This window comes from Muscardinus avellanarius, assembly GCF_963383645.1.
Source record: "Muscardinus avellanarius genome assembly, chromosome: 17".
Classification (NCBI taxonomy): Eukaryota; Metazoa; Chordata; class Mammalia; order Rodentia; family Gliridae; genus Muscardinus; species Muscardinus avellanarius.
In genome coordinates, this window is record NC_137803.1 from 59,152,576 (window position 1) to 59,168,393 (window position 15,818).

General features: G+C 40.0%; 1 protein-coding gene across 15 annotated transcripts in view; it reads right to left on the reverse strand.

Annotated features, from left to right (window-relative positions):
* Positions 1 to 15,818, reverse strand: part of EPB41L3 (erythrocyte membrane protein band 4.1 like 3) — a gene marked incomplete at both ends in the record, with an annotated part of 110,809 nt that overhangs the window by 56,651 nt on the left and 38,340 nt on the right. For all 15 annotated transcript variants that reach the window (XM_080714469.1, XM_080714465.1, XM_080714477.1 and 12 more), the window contains 2 exons: positions 4,450 to 4,492; positions 6,750 to 6,854. In XM_080714469.1, the coding sequence (XP_080570595.1) occupies positions 4,450 to 4,492; positions 6,750 to 6,854 (148 nt within the window). The remainder of the gene's footprint in view (positions 1 to 4,449; positions 4,493 to 6,749; positions 6,855 to 15,818) is intronic.

Here is a 15,818-nt window from a genome sequence, read left to right on the forward strand (position 1 = left end):
CTTCTGAGCTATAGCCCCAGCCTTATTTTATTTTTGATTTTGAAACAGGGTCTCACTAAGTTGTGGAGGGCCTCACTAAGTAGCTGAGGCTGGCTGTGAACCTGAGATCCTCTTGTCTCAGCCACATATTAGGATTACAAGTGCACACTCAGCTCTTAAGCGCTATAGCTCATAATACTGTTTTTAATTATGAATGGTTCATTAATATAAACATAAAATATCCTTTCCTTCACTTATTTATTTTAGCATTTTGGTACTAGAAATTGAATTGGGGAGGAGGGTCTACTTCTAAGGTACACACCTAGCCTTTTTATTTTTTATTTTCAAACAGCCTTGCCAAGTTTCTGAAGTTGGCCTCAAACCTACAATCCTTCTGTCTCAGCCTCCCAAATATTGGGATTCAAGTGTGTGTCACTGTGCCTGGCTCTATATTTATCTCATCTATGCAGACACACATACCAGATTCTATATGCTAAGGACACTACCTGAGGCGCCCTATAAATCTAAGCATAGCACCAGGCATTATTGAATACTTAATGTCATGTTTTAAAATCACTCAAAATATTGCTGAAACATGGGTTATATGATTAGAAGCCACAAAATATCTGTCAGTCAAAATTATTTCTAGTGACCATCTTTCTTACTGTTTTCAGAAAAGTCCTTTTTGTTAATCTAAAAATAGTCTGATTTGTTTTTCCTTCCCTGTTGTTTCTTGCTCACCTCCTACTAAAACGGATTCTCTCAATGCTTGCCAATCATAAGGCTCATGAGAGCTGGCTGCCCCCCAAGTGGAATTGAAAGTAATGGATTATTTATGGGAAATGGGTTTATGGCTGTTTTGTAACTTTCATCCACTTCAAAGTATGCCTTGATTCCAATGAGTGGTCTGGCAATGCCATTAATCAATCTTACAAATAAAATCAGGGTGAAAATTCTAAGCTGAAAGCCAATAAACGATAAGAGCATAAACAATACATTTCAAAAAGCAAATCCGCATTCTAGGAAAGCACTTTGTAAACTCTCGCGTCCCTGAGAAGCGTCTGAAGTCCAGCTTGAAAAATGCCAGGTCCCAGGCTCTACCCAGGAGATTTCACTCCTGAGATTTAGAATATGGCCTAGGACTTGTGGTTCTATTAATATCCCTCGTGGTTCCAACATGGTGAGCTTTGGAGCCATCATGAAAATCATGATTTCTAAGGAATCCACCTCTCCAAGGCTATGATCCAAGTAACTACACAGCCGTTCAGGATATTGTTTAAAAACAATGGAAATTTTTATGCAAACTATAATACAATTTATGCCCCAGTTAAAAAAAAATCCAGTGGGATGTGACATAAAACCAGAAACTAATGAGAAAGGGACATTAAAGATAAACACTTAAAGAACCTGTAGCACAAATGAACATCCTTGGAAGGATGCGCTCATGCAATGAATGACCTCCAACCCTGAGCCTGCTCAGACAATGTCCCTGGTGAGGAAGAGGAAATGAAAGAGCCTGAACACATTAAAATGAATGTCTCTATAATGCTGATGTCGGAGTTTTAAATTGCAAATGTATGATAAAAGAAAATTGTGGCACCGAAGGGAGCTTATTCTTGTGAAAAATTTCTAATTTTAGTCTTTCATGTCTGTCAAATTTTAAAATTTCTAAACAGACTGCATTTATATTATGAAGTCACCATATATATTTCTATATCATGAAATGATATTGTAAATATACTATATTTATTATCACAAAAAATATAGTACGTTCAGAGATTTTAAGATCCAGTGTGAATAAAACATGACTGGAGTTAGAATTTTTCACTGAGAAGAAACTCTTCAGTTTCAGATTGACTGTGTATTATAAATTTGTAACTCTGCATGTTTATTAGCTTGGCTGCCATCGCCTGAATGACCTTATCTACAGGCCCGTGGTGACCCACAGCACCCAAAAGGATGGAAGGGCCTTTATTCCCCATGGGTGAAGGAGGTGATGGGTAATAGTCTCATGAAGTACAATAATACTTTTCTGCTTAGTGGGATATACATTGTGTGGAAAGAGGGTATTTTAATAAATAAGAAAAAGAAGGGCTATAGGTAAGAATAACAATTTTTTTTTTTAAATTCTAATTTCTTTTGTCTCATCCTCTGCAGGACAGTTTCTTCATGAGTCACATGTCCTGTCTAACCCACATGATGAACATAGTCTTTCAATTCTCTCTTTGGCTTTTGTCTCTTAGGGAGATAGAAGACAGCATAAGTGGAAACTTAAGCAGACTCAAAGACTTCTATTAACAATATGCAAGGAAATTAGTTTATACCAACAGTCACAAGAATAGTTTATACTATATTCATAAGAGTATAATGACTTATCCTTGAATATTTCATATATTTTCAAAGTACTTTGCAATCATTAATCAGCTCAGCATTTAATTACTTAGATAAATACAGGGCATGCTATGCACACAAAATGTTATCACCTATATTCAGCACATCTACTTTTAATAACTCTATAAAAGGCCCTTAGGACATATTTGGCATCATAAATTTTTCTTAGGATTCCCTGGAACAATAAAAAATATTTTTACCTACTTATCACAACTGTTGGTATTTCTGCCTTCAATTTCAATTTTTTATCAAACTAATTCTTACCAAGTTTTTGATTAGTGGATGCATCAAAGTTTTCCCAAGAATATAGTAAATAATGTTTTATTGTATAAAGAGTCAGCACACTTTCTCATATCTAAAATATAGTGACTTTGGAAGATACGATGTAATATTAAGTCTTTTCAAATTGCTCACTCCCCATTATGTTACGTTAGTAGTTGAGGTATTTTGATATCTCAGGACTTTCAAGGCCACTAATAAAGTATTTTTCTCTCTTAGTAAATAAATTATTTGAAAGATTAAATGGCAATAACGTTCTTGTTAATGAACTGGTCTTAAATGTATTCTTAAACTAGAATTAGTTGTTAAGAATTCTAGGTTTCAATGACCAAAGGTGATTTTAAAAAATGAAGTAGCTATTTAAAATTATAAGATTATCTATGCTGTAGTAACAGTAATAGTTACAGAGACAGATAAAAAAACAAAACAACAACAACAACAAAAAAACCTTTCCTAAGTCTCTGTAGTGAGCACCACCTCTAGAGGTAGTTTGCCCAAGTTTTCATGCATCTAAACACACACAACTTTTTTTTTTTTTTTTCAGTATTAGGAATTGAACCCAGGGGCATTCTATTTAGAAGCTACACTCCCAGCCCTATATTTTATTTTTTATTTTAAAACAGAGTCTCGCTAAGCTGTGGAGGGCCTCTCTAAGTGGTTGAGGCTGGCGATGAATCTGTGATCCTCCTGTCCCAGCTTCCCAAGTACTAGGGTTACAAGCCTAAACCACCATGCCCGGTTTTACGCACAACTTTTCAAAAACAAATACTATAGATACATTTCTGTGACCTGATTTGTGCTAACAAGGGTGAAGACACAGCTCTTTGACTATTTAATTATTAATTTAATCTTTATTAGTGGATACATCAAATTTTTCTCAAGAATGTGGTAAATGACATTTCATTGTATAAAGAATCAGCAGACTCTCTAATAAGTGATAAGTGGGTATTTCACTTGCCGTTAGTTTTCTGCCAACTTAAACAGTATTATAATGAACTTTTAATTGTGTACACATGTGCGTTTTCCTCCAATATATATGCTGAATAAAACATTTCTTCATGTAAAATTGAAGGTCAATGAAGACTTACATTTTAGATTTTAATAAATACCATAAAACTACCATCTTAAAGAGTTGTCCTCACTTACCCTTTTGGAAATCAGGTTCATCCTGGTCAATGAAGTTTATTATTAAACATATTAAACTTTAAAAGTCTTTGCTAAGCCAAAAAGGTGACAAATGGTGTCTTAATTTGCATTTAATCATTAGAGTTAGCAACTTTTTAGTACTTCTTTGCTACTTGTGGTACATTTTGTGATGGGCCCACAAAATCATCTGTCCATTAAATATACTTAATTCTTAATTCATTTTTAGGGCCCAAGAAAGAGGTGGCCACCATACAATAAACTACAGTTTGATTTGTTTGTCCACGTTCCACCTGTCAAATGCCGATTGCCTTTAGCTTGTGTTTTATGTTTATAGCAGTTAGGTTTCATATAACATTAATAGTTAAGCTGGAACATTTAATGATTAATTGCCAATTAAGCATCACTTGATTAAATATTATCTTTTGCATCTGGGAACAGGCAGGGGAAAAGGGTGAGTGTCAGAGTTACTTTGATTTCTGAGTTATGGGGACCACAAATGGTTCCATCTGAGCTGGATCACTGTGTCAGATCAGACTTGGTCTTCAGAACACTATTCACATCCCGCCGGCCACTTGGTATGAGGAACCCATTCTGACAACCCTATTTTTTTAAATTATCTTTACCTTGCCACATAAAATAATATAAAAGACTTACTTCGGATCTGCTTTTTAATTTCCTTAGCAGGATCCAACCAATTCTGAAAAAGAAACGACATTTTGAATTTGCATCGGAGAAGACAACAGTGCCTTGATGTTGACTAGACACAGATAGCCCCTAACTGTGGGAGCACCCCCTAACTGTGCATTGTGGGAGCCCCTAACTGTGGGAGCAGTCCTGGAAGCCCTCCCACTGGAAGCCCTTCTGCAGCTGGTGCACACAGGAGGTCCAGACATGAGTCCCATGAGAAAATACATGCATGTGCCACCCATTCTTGCTAAAATTCTTTTTCTTTTACAACCATTATTTTCTGGAATTCCAGCGAGCATTGAGTTGGGAGACCGGGAGCAGGGAATGGTAGAAGAATCAATGCCCAAACAAGTTACCAGAATAAATTAAAATTCATGTAACTTGGTACACACATGGCCTAACTCTTCTGCATTGGTAAGTGACTATAGATTCTTAGCCAGTTACTAACAATTCTCCTGATGAGCTGGGTGTAGCAGTCCAAATCTCTAATGCCAATACTTGGGAAGTTGAGACAGGAGGTTTGCATGTTCGAGGCCAGAATCAGCACCTTAGCACCTTAATGAGATTTGGCTTCCAAATAAAAAGTTAAAAAGGCTGGAGAGGTAGCTCAGAGTAAAACGCCCCTGTGTTCAATCCCCAGTAATGACGACAAGAACATTTCCCTAATGAATGAAGAACTGATTCAGATTTATGGCTTTCAAACACAAAATCGAATTAGAAATATGATTTAAAAAAATCAATGAAGTTAGACACTGTTAAGTAACTCGGTTACCGACTCAGGAAATAACAAGCACAGTAAGCAACATCTCTCAGCAAAACTTCTGTGACTCAGTTGTTAGCACCAGTGCTATGGAAACATTTCCTCTTCCTTGTATATCAGGTAACTTCAGGGTATAGCTCTAAACAGACGGCATTACTCAGATATAAGCATCGCGGGGGTAGTGCCCTACAGATTGAACACCTATGAGATGTACTTGACAGTGTCACTTCAGCAAATGGCCCGCCTCATATTGTGACTCAGTAAGAAAATAAAAAGTATAAGAAGATTAATTAAGAATAGGGCAGCGGCCTCATTAGCAAATGGCCCTGATAATTTGTTTGCAACCATATGACCTTCATAGAATTTTGGGGCATGAACATGTTTTTAAATAAGTATGAAAGTATATGATTTTCATGTGTTCAAATATTCCACTTAGTATAGCTTAGAGGTAGAAGGCTTCTGGTTTAATCCCCCCAAAACAAAAACACACACTCATAAGTAATATAAGATTAAATGGTATTTTAAGGATGTCAATGTTATTCAGGGTCTCAGTAGTTTAGATATTAAAATTACACTTATTTCCAAGAAACATTTGATTTTCTTTGCTAGTTTACAAAATGCTTTCATATATTTTATGTGATCTTTATAATAGTGATTTTTTTTTGGGTGGTACTGGGATTCCTGGAAACCCTTCTACCTCTGGGTTACACTCCCAGACCTATTTGTTTTATAATTTTTTAACTTTGGAAACAGGGTCTCTTAAGCCAGAGAGGCTGGCTTTGAACCTGCGCGATCCTCCTGTCTCCGCCTCCCAAGCGCAGGGATTATAAGCGTGCGCCACCACGCCCGGCGTGATGAGTTTTGGTAAGAAAAATTATAAATAAGGTTATATGTGCAGTACTCTCTAAAAATAAAAATAAAATGTTTACTTAAGTGATTTAAAAGACCCAAATATTCCACTCAAATATATTTTCTTAAAAAAAAAAAAACACTACATAAAATCTGGGGTGGTGGTGTATGCCTGTAATCCCAGTACTTGGGAGGCTGAGACAGGATTCAAGGTCAGTGCAGTTACTTAGTGAGACCCTGCTTCCAAATCAACAGTAAAATACAGCTGGGGGTGTAGCTCAGAGGTAGAAAACCCCTCTGCCTGAAGTCCAAGCCCCAGTACCCCCCCCCCCACGCGCGCACACACACACACACACACACACACACACACACACACACACACACACACACACACCGCCATATGAAACACTTTCTGGGAACCGTAAATAACTTGAAGATGAAAAGAGAAAGGTGACTTACAGTTTCAGAATAGTCAGGAATAAAGGGAGCTGGCAAGGCTTTCCCTCAGGAGGAAAAGGGTGACTGCCAGCACCCAGGGGCTCAAGGCCCTAACAGCGGGTGTGCGCGGGTGGGCGAGGAAGCGCGGTGCGTGTCCACTTGGCACAGCAGGGAGCCCGCCTGGCCGTGCCCGTGTGGACTGCTAGGTCTCATTTCTCACCTTCTGGTTTTCAGCATCTCGGTAGGTGAGGCCAAAGTAGTCTTTTTCTAGCAGGTTCAGGTGTTCACACACTTTATCAAATAGCACTTGTCCTCTTGAGCGTTTCTATGGAAAAGAGCAGAAAAACACATCAACAGGCGTGAAGATGTGCCGCAGAGAAAGCCGGAGAGGACGCAAGACACGGCCCGCTGGCGCTCTTCAGGAAGTGGCCGGCAGTCCATCAATCCATCACCTCCTGTGTGGTGAAGAGGCTCAAAAGTGGTCCTCGACCTATAAGAGTCCATCTCAACCAAGCAAACAAAACCCAATGCCAAGAACGTCACAGTGTGCAGGTGACCGGGGGATGGTTCCTACACCGCAGTGACCGGAGGAAATAACATGATTGGAAGACTCAAGTATTTCAGGAAATAAAACGTCCTCAGAGTGAGCTGGGCGTGGTGGCGCACACCTGTAATCCCAGTGTGTGGGAGGCTGAGACGGGAGGATCACAGGTTCAAGGCCAGCCTCAGCAACTTATCAAGACCTTGTTTCAAAATAATAAATAAAATAGGGATAGGGGTAGCTTAGAGGTAGAGTACCACTGTTCTGTCTCCTGTGTCCAAAAGACATGAAACAAAACCAATAAAAATAATACACACTAATAACAACAAAAACCCCAAATAAAAACAAATCCTCATAGTGAAAGACAGCACACAAGACCAATAAAAGATAAATCTTGAACGGCCTAATAAAGGTGGCTGTTTCTTGTCAGAAGTGGACCCTCACTTAAAACTTCCTATTTTGTCGGGTGTGGTGGCTCACGCTTGTAATCCCAGCATTGGGGAGGCTGAGACAGGAGGATCAAGGTTCGTGGACAGCCTCAACTACTTTGCAACTCAGTGAGACCTTGTTTCAAAATAAAGAATAAAAAATAGGGTTGGGAGTATAGTTTGGAGGTACAATACCCCTGTGTTCCATCCCCAGCACTGCAAAAAAATAAATAAATAAAAACTTTCCATTTTAATACTAACTCAAAAATTCTATCGGTTATTTTCTAAAGCCCACTCAACCAAGTTTATGAGTTTACTTTTAGTTTTTGTCATGACTTTCGGTCCTGAATTATCGTGTTCAGATTTCTCTTAATTTTTGAGAATAAAGACAAAAAGTCTTTATTCTCAAGAAAGTAAACATAACAAAAACATTAAATTTTGAGAGTCTAATAATGCTATACAAACATAAAACACAAATAGATGTGCTACATTTTGGACCATCAAGTACTCATCTGGAGAAGAGGGAAAAAGTAATTGTTAAGGGGAAGTCGGCCAGTTTAATTGATTGTGACGCGTTGAACTCTATTTCCATGAATGCTCCCAAGGTCTTTAAACAAGTCTGCAATGGATTAACTGGCAACAATTGGTAAGTTAGTTTTTTGTTTGTGCAATACTAATATTTTATAACCAATGCACTAAGCATATTTGTCTTTAAGATTTAATGTATCATGAGACATAGGAAAATTGATAAACTATGTCCATGCCAAAATAATAAGGATTCAGAAGACCCATAGGTGGGATGCGTCCCTGTACAACTATAATTATGTTCAAGGTTAATTACTCAGTCCCTTCAAGCATGACTGTTTAGGGAAAATGATAAGTTTATGATAGAAAAATAAAGCCTAAATTGGAGCTCACAAAAAAATCAATGATGAATTTGAAAAACATTTCCAGAAAGCATGAAAAAACTTATCAAAACTATACAACATTACAAGCCAGTCATGGTAGTGCACACTTGTAATCCCAGTGCTTGGGAGGCTGAGACAGGAAGATCTGGGTTCGTGGCCAGACTCAGCTACTTACTGAGGCCATCTGCCTTAGTGAGACCTTATTACAAAATAAAGAATATAAAATAGAGCTGGGGTGTATCTCGGAGATAGAATGCCCCTGGGTTCTAGAACTGAAAAATAAAGCTATATAACATTACTCACTAAATATGAATAAACGGTACAATCGTGACATGCTGTTTGCTGGTTTAAGCCTTTATTTATAAATAATACCATTTTATTTCTGAATAAGTGCTTGACAAATTATAATGTTTTCACAAAATATTGCTTCTCTTGGTATTACCTACAGATTATAGAGAAGAACAGAGGCTTGGAGAAGTTGGATGAAAGGGAAAGTATTGTGATAATGGTTCTGGGCAGTGATTTTGGAATCAATGAAACCTGTTGTGCTTTGTCTTTGTGTGTGTGTGTGTGTGTGTGTGTGTGTGTGTGTGTGGCGTTGGCAATAGGACCCAGGGCTGTTCTACTACTGAGCTACACCACCAGCCTTATTTTATTTTTTACTTTGAAACAGGGTCTGGCTAAATTGCTTAGGCTGGATTCGAACCTGTAATCCTTCTGCTTCAGTCCCCCAAGTACTGAGTGTACACCACCGTGCCTGGCTAAAACCTGAGTTTGAATATTCTGTATGTTCCCTGTAGCTACATGAACCTCTGTTTTTCCCACTGTAAAGCAGGCTCATTGAAGCCAGGCGCGGTGGCCCACGCTTGTAGTCCCAGCATTCGGGAGGCTGAGATGGGAGGATCGCGGTTCACAGACAGCCTCAGCTACTTAGTGAGGCCCTCTGCAACTCAGTGAGACCCTGTTTCAAAATAAAGAATGAAAAGTAGGGCTGGGGTTGCAGCTCAGAGGTAGAGTGCCCTGGGTTCCATCCCCAGTACCGCAAAAAAAAAAAAAAAAAAAAAAAAAAAAAGAGAAAACAAGAACAACAACAAAAAAACTGGGCTCATCATCGTGTGTGTGTGTGTGTGTGTGTGTGTGTGTATGTGTGTGTGTGTGTACTGAACCCAAGGCCATTCGATCTCTGAGCTAAACCCCCAGCCAGCCCTATTTTATTTTTTATTTGGAAACAGGGTCTCACTAAGTTCCTGAGAACCCTGCTTAGTCGCTGAGGCTGGCCTTGAACTAGCACACTTCTTTGAAATGGCTGGCGTCAAAGTTAAATGTGCTCAACCTTGGTCCCCTGGTGACACACACATGCATTCCATGCGGGGCAGCCATCAGTAGAGCCATTACTATGGCTGACAAATGCTGGAGCCACGAACATAAAGAATATGATGGAGCATGCCTTCTGCAGGAACTTGTGAACCGAGACCTGGTGGTGCCAGCAAGCAGCTTTAGTAATACACATCCTGCTCTTTCTTTACAGAGCGTCTGCTTACTGCTAACTGCTTTAGTAGACCACATTGCACACACACAAGCATACACACACTCTCTTCCTTTCTCTCTCTCTCTCTCTCTCTCTCTCTCTCTCTCTCTCTCTCTCTCTCTCATTCTTACTATTTTATTTCTAGTAAAAGCGCATAGCTTTCTGGAATAGACCACATCATCCTTACTGAAAATTTTAAACCTATTTAAACACTACGATTTTTAAGACAATGATACAGGCATTGGAGGTATTTTCCCTGGCCCTAAGAGTCTAGATCAGTTGTCTAGAATCTCCTGTAGAGCTCTCTATGAATGGGACATAATGCTATTCCAGCCTCAGGAGAGATACCAGTTCACTGATGACTTTGAAAAAGGATCAGAAGTTGTTTGGGTCTCCATTTTCTCCACCTGGAGCAGGGCTATAGTCACATGTAGCAAGGATGATGGGGTTGAGGCTGTAACTGAGCTTCTGTCTGTTGATGGTAAAGATAACTGGGAGAGAGAGTGCTTCCTTTGTGGTCCAGATGGGGCTCTGGCAGCTTCCCACACTGCAGTGGGAAGGATGCTGGTAGCAGGTTAGCATCACTTAAATCTTTATCACTTGAGACTTGTTTTCCAGCCCACTTGAGATCAACTCTGCAATTCCTTTCAATTCTAAAAAGTTCTTGATTCTCCAAACTCAGATAATATTTTTTTTTCTTTCTCTGGTGGTGGGATTGGTGACTGGACACAGGAGAATTTTACCTCTAAATTACACCCTCAGCCCTCTTAGTGTTTTGTTTGGAAACAAGTTTTTTCTAGGTGTTGAGTCTCACTATGTTGCTCAGGCTGTCCTCGAACCTGAGATCCTCCTGTCTCGACCTCCCATGTCTTGAGGTTCCAGGTGTGTGCTACCAAGCCCAGTTCAACTTTGTTTGACTTTTCAAGTCAACTGTTTCTATTTGTTGACATCTGTATGTATTTAACAGTTGACTAAAGTTCAATAACTGGACTGGAAGTTTTGGAAATGTTCCATTAAATATTATGTATGCTTAACAAAGACACGCCGTTCATGAAGCAGTCATATCTTAGGAGTCAATCAAAAATGTTGACAGAGCTATTATTCTAAATAATGAACAATTTACCCAACTGGGTAAGACCAAGAACTTTTAGTCTTGTCATTCATTGACTGAGAAAAAAAATACTTGCAAAACCCATCAAAAAAAAAAAAAAAAAAGCCGGGCATGGTGGCACATGCTTGTAATCTTCGCGCTTGGGAGGCTGAGACAGGAGGATCACGCAGGTTTGAAGCCAGCCTCAGCTACTTAGTGAGGCTCCCAGCAACTTAGTGAAACCCTGTTTCCAAATAAAATGTAAAATGGGTCTGGGAGTATAGCCCAGAGGTAGAAAGCCTCTGGGTTCCATCCCCAGTACCACCAAAAAAAAAAAAAAAAAAAAAAAAAGATGGACAATCAAAACATATAAAGAACACTTAAATCTCAACATTAAGAAAACAACCATTTGAAAATGGGCAAAATCGGAGCTGGACTTGGTGGCTGAAGCCTGTAACACCGGGATTTAGGGGGCTGAGAAAGGAAAATTGTAGGTTCAAGGCTAGCCTCAGCAACTGAGTGGGGTCCTCAGAAACTTAGGGAGATTCTGTTTCAATATAAAAAATAAAAAAAATAGGGCTGGGAGTAGCTCAGAAGTATAATGCCCCTGGCTTCAATTTCCAGTAACAACACACACACACACACACTCTGAATTGACATCTTACCAAAGCACATATACAGAGGGTAAATGAACAAAAATGAGCTTCTCTGAATCCTATGTCATTCGGGAATGCAAATTAAAACAAGTAAACGCCACTACACACCCACCAGAATGGCTGAAATCCCGGGCACTGACGAGAGCAGCTGCCAGCAAGTGGAACAAATAGAATCTTCCTTCACTGAGAGTTTTTTCAATGGATAGTTTCTTACAAGGTTAAGCATATTTTTACCACATGATTCAGTAATCCTGTTCCCTAATATTTACCTAAACGAGATGAGAACTTATATCTACACAAAAGTTTGTATACACACGTTGGTAACAGCTTTATGTGTAACTGCAAAAACTTGAAGCAACCAAGATATTCTTCAGAAGGTAAGTGGGGACGCAAGTAGTTCATCCAGACGATGAGATGTCATTCAGTGGCAAAAAGAAGTGAGCTAACAAGCCATGAAAAGAACCTCAAATGCACAATGCTGTGCGAAAGAAAACGATCTGGAAACGGTGTGACCCTAACTATATGACATTCCGGAAAAGGGAAAACTATGGAACTATGGTGCTAGTAAAACGATCAGTGGTTTCTAGGGATTAAGGAGAAGGCAGAAAAAATTGGGAGAACACAGATCATTTTTAGGGTAATACTATTTTATATCTTACTATAATGGTAGTCACATGTTAAAACCCATAGAATCTGAGCTATGGTTTATACATTTGCTTGTGTGTGTGTGTGTGTGTGTGTGTGTACTAGGGATGGAACCTAGAGGCTTTCTACCTCTAGGCTACACCTCCAACCTATTTTGTATTTTATTTGGAAACAGGATCTCACTAAGTTGCTGAAAGCCTCACTAAGTAGCTGAGGCTGGCTTTGAACCTGTACGATCCTCCTGTCTCAGCTTCCCAAGCGCAGGGATTACAAGCATGCACCACCATACCACCATGCTCAACACATTTGCTTTTAACATGTCTCAAAACCTATAGATTGAGCCAGGCATGATGGCACATGTGTGTAACACTAGTACTCTGGAGGCTGATATGGGAGATTCACAGGTTTGAGGCCAGCCTCAGCAAATTAGTGAGGGCCTCAGCAACTTAGTGAGATATTGTTTCAAAGTAAGAAATAAAATAGGGCTAGAAGTGTAGCTGAGAGGTGGAACGCCCTGGGTTCAATCTCTAGTGCCCCCCCCCACTAAATAAAATAGAACTAAATAGGGTTATGGTGTGTCTCGGAGGTAGAATGTCCCTCGGTTCAATCTCTAGAGCCAAAAAGAAAAAAAGAAACCCTGAAATGAAAAACAATGCCCCCCAAAACATAAAACATATATTAGTTAACAATATTACTTATAATGGTTATATTCGTTACTTATATAATAAGTAACCAATTATATATAATGGTTACTTATATAATAATTATACAATTATTACTTAAATTATAACAAATAAGGTTTTACTTAGCAAGACACTATTTCAAAATAAAACATAAAATAGTGTTGGGGGTATAGCTCAGAAATAAAATGTCCTGGGGTCAATCCCCAGTACCAAAATGAAAAAGAAAGATTTAAAAAACTACTTGAAAATCTTGATAAAATAAACTCCAAGTGATTTTATCTATGCGAATAAAAACTTAGTTTATTTATTTATTTATTTTTTTAGAAAAATCAAAACTTCATCTGCAGGCTCCCCGTTTGCCTTGGCTTTCGCCTTGAAGCTAATCTAAGAAGCCAGGTCATCTGCAGGCACCTTCTAGACTTTGCTGTTTGCACCTCCAGGGTACAAGTGAGTGCGCCCCTGCTTTCCCCATCCCGGTGCATCACTTTCTGGAGCTGGAGGCTCGCAGACGCTCTGGCTGTGACCTCACCAGGAGGCAGCAGGTGCAGCCAGCCTCCTCCACAATACTGGCTGTCACCGATGGCCACTGCCCTGGGGCTGGTTAGCCCAGGCTGCAGTGCAGCAAAAGCCCAATCCTAACTACATCTGCTTCATTTATTAGCCGGAGTATAAGAAAATGCTTCTCTGTCAGAATTTATTGGTTTGACCAGTGATACGGTTTGATTACAAAAGTAAGAATATGTACTTTCTTTGGAATCCATCTCCATGAGCATGAGTGAGAGTATAAAATCACCCCAAGTGGTTTTATACTCTCACTGTGACCTCACAGATGCAAGCAGGTGGCTGTGTTTAGACTCTTCTCTGACGCTACCTGTTTGGAGACCCTGACTGTCCCGAGATGCTCCCTGTGGCTTCCGCCTGTCGAGCTCCGCCATCCCTCTAGAGCTCCCCAGAGCCACATCTTCAAAGCGTGCCTGTCCTCCCAACCACATGTGTGCGCTCCCCTTTGTTTACACCGCACAGCCTGGGCACTGCAGCCCCACGAGGGCACTGGGATTCCGCCCAGGTCACCGGGGTCGCTGCCCACTCTCTCACCTCACATCCTGTCCCTAACCATAAGCACATTTGCAGCGACGCCGTGGCTGCCTGTCTTTTATCTTTCATTGAGTCTCATACATGGCCAAAATGCCATGAAAAGACTTGGAGAGACCGCAACAGTAACTTGACGAAACTTTACGTTCATTTTATTTTATTTTTTTTGCTGGTCTGGGGATGAAAAATACAGGCATTCTACCTCCGAGCTATACCCCCAGCCCTATATTTTATTCTTTATTCTGAAACATAGTCTCACTGAGTTGCAAAGGGCCTCACTAAGTAGCTGAGAGTGTCTGCGAACCGTGATCCTTCTGTCTCAGCCTCCCAAATGCTGGGATTACAAGCACCATCACAAGTGGGCTCTTTACATTTATCTTTTTTTTTTTCACTTGCCTGTCATAACAGGTAACAGGCAGGCGATGTTTTTAAACTAGTGGCTTCCAACACTGGGTCCCAGGCCTCCAGGCAAGGCCAACTCAATCAAATTCTGAAGTTGGGATCAAGGCACCTGCTCTTCTGAGATCCTGTGCAAGCCTAAATCAAAGTTACATCTTAAGCTCAATTACGCTAACAAGTTAAAAATTTTTAAATAAGAGGACTGAAGATAGCCTACATTTTTGTGAGAAAATGTGTAACTTTTTCAGGTTTTGTTAGGCCCAATCCGGTTTTGTTTAGGAGCCTTGTACCAACTCTCATTGTTACATTACGATACAATTAATAATACCTATGTGCCCGTGCTTAAAATCTTAAATTCTCTGGGCCACACGCCCACTTGTAATCCCCATGCTTGGGAGGCAGAGACAGGAGGATAGCGCTGGTTCGAAGCCAGCCTTGCTGGCTTAAGAGACCCTGTTTCCAAAAATATATATAAAATAGGTCTGGGTTTGTAGCTCGGAGGTAGAAGGGTTTCCAGGAACCCCGGTACCACCAAAATAATAAAATAAAATAAAATAAAATCTTAAGTTCTCCTTTCCAAACAATTTTTTTGAGAAGTGCAAGTTCTTAAGAAATGGTAAACCAGTGAAATACTGCACTAAAAAGACACAAATGAAAAATAGTAAGCCATCAAATTCTCCAAACACCCTCACAAAACACTAACTTGCCTTTAAAGCTCTGAAGCATGCATGCGAAAAAGAGATGTTTTCAAGCTTGTTGGGTTTTGTTTATTTAAAGGGAAGACACTTTGACTTTGTAGAGCTAAACACAGACTTTTACTTATGCTACATACTAAAGAATGACTGCAGGGAGTCAATAATATCCTGGTCGTCTTAATAGAGCAGGGGCAGTTACGTCTCCTCTAGCAGGTGACCAAAGTCAGCCATGGGCGTGAACACCCAGCTCTGAACCCAGGACCCAACCTGGACTAGCCATGCTTGGCGGCAACTTCGCTTCCTGAAATGAGAGTTTCGTCTGCATTCGACTTTCTGGAAATCATTTCTTAATCTGTGCTTTGGATAATGAGTGCAAAAGGGAGACACAGCTTGGGCTAAATCTCAGCACAAGACTACAGCAGGATTGGTTGTATTTATTCAGTCTCACAGAGCTAGGAATCAGCCAGAGCGAAGCTGTCTGCCGGCACAAGCTGAAAGCTGAAATTCGAGAGATTTGTCAAGGCAAACATCACCTTCTAACCTTAGAAGGCGGGTCACTGTTACCCCATGGAAGGGGTCAAGCCAGCTAATCAGCAAGTCCTACTTCCCAGAAAAAGGGGCAAG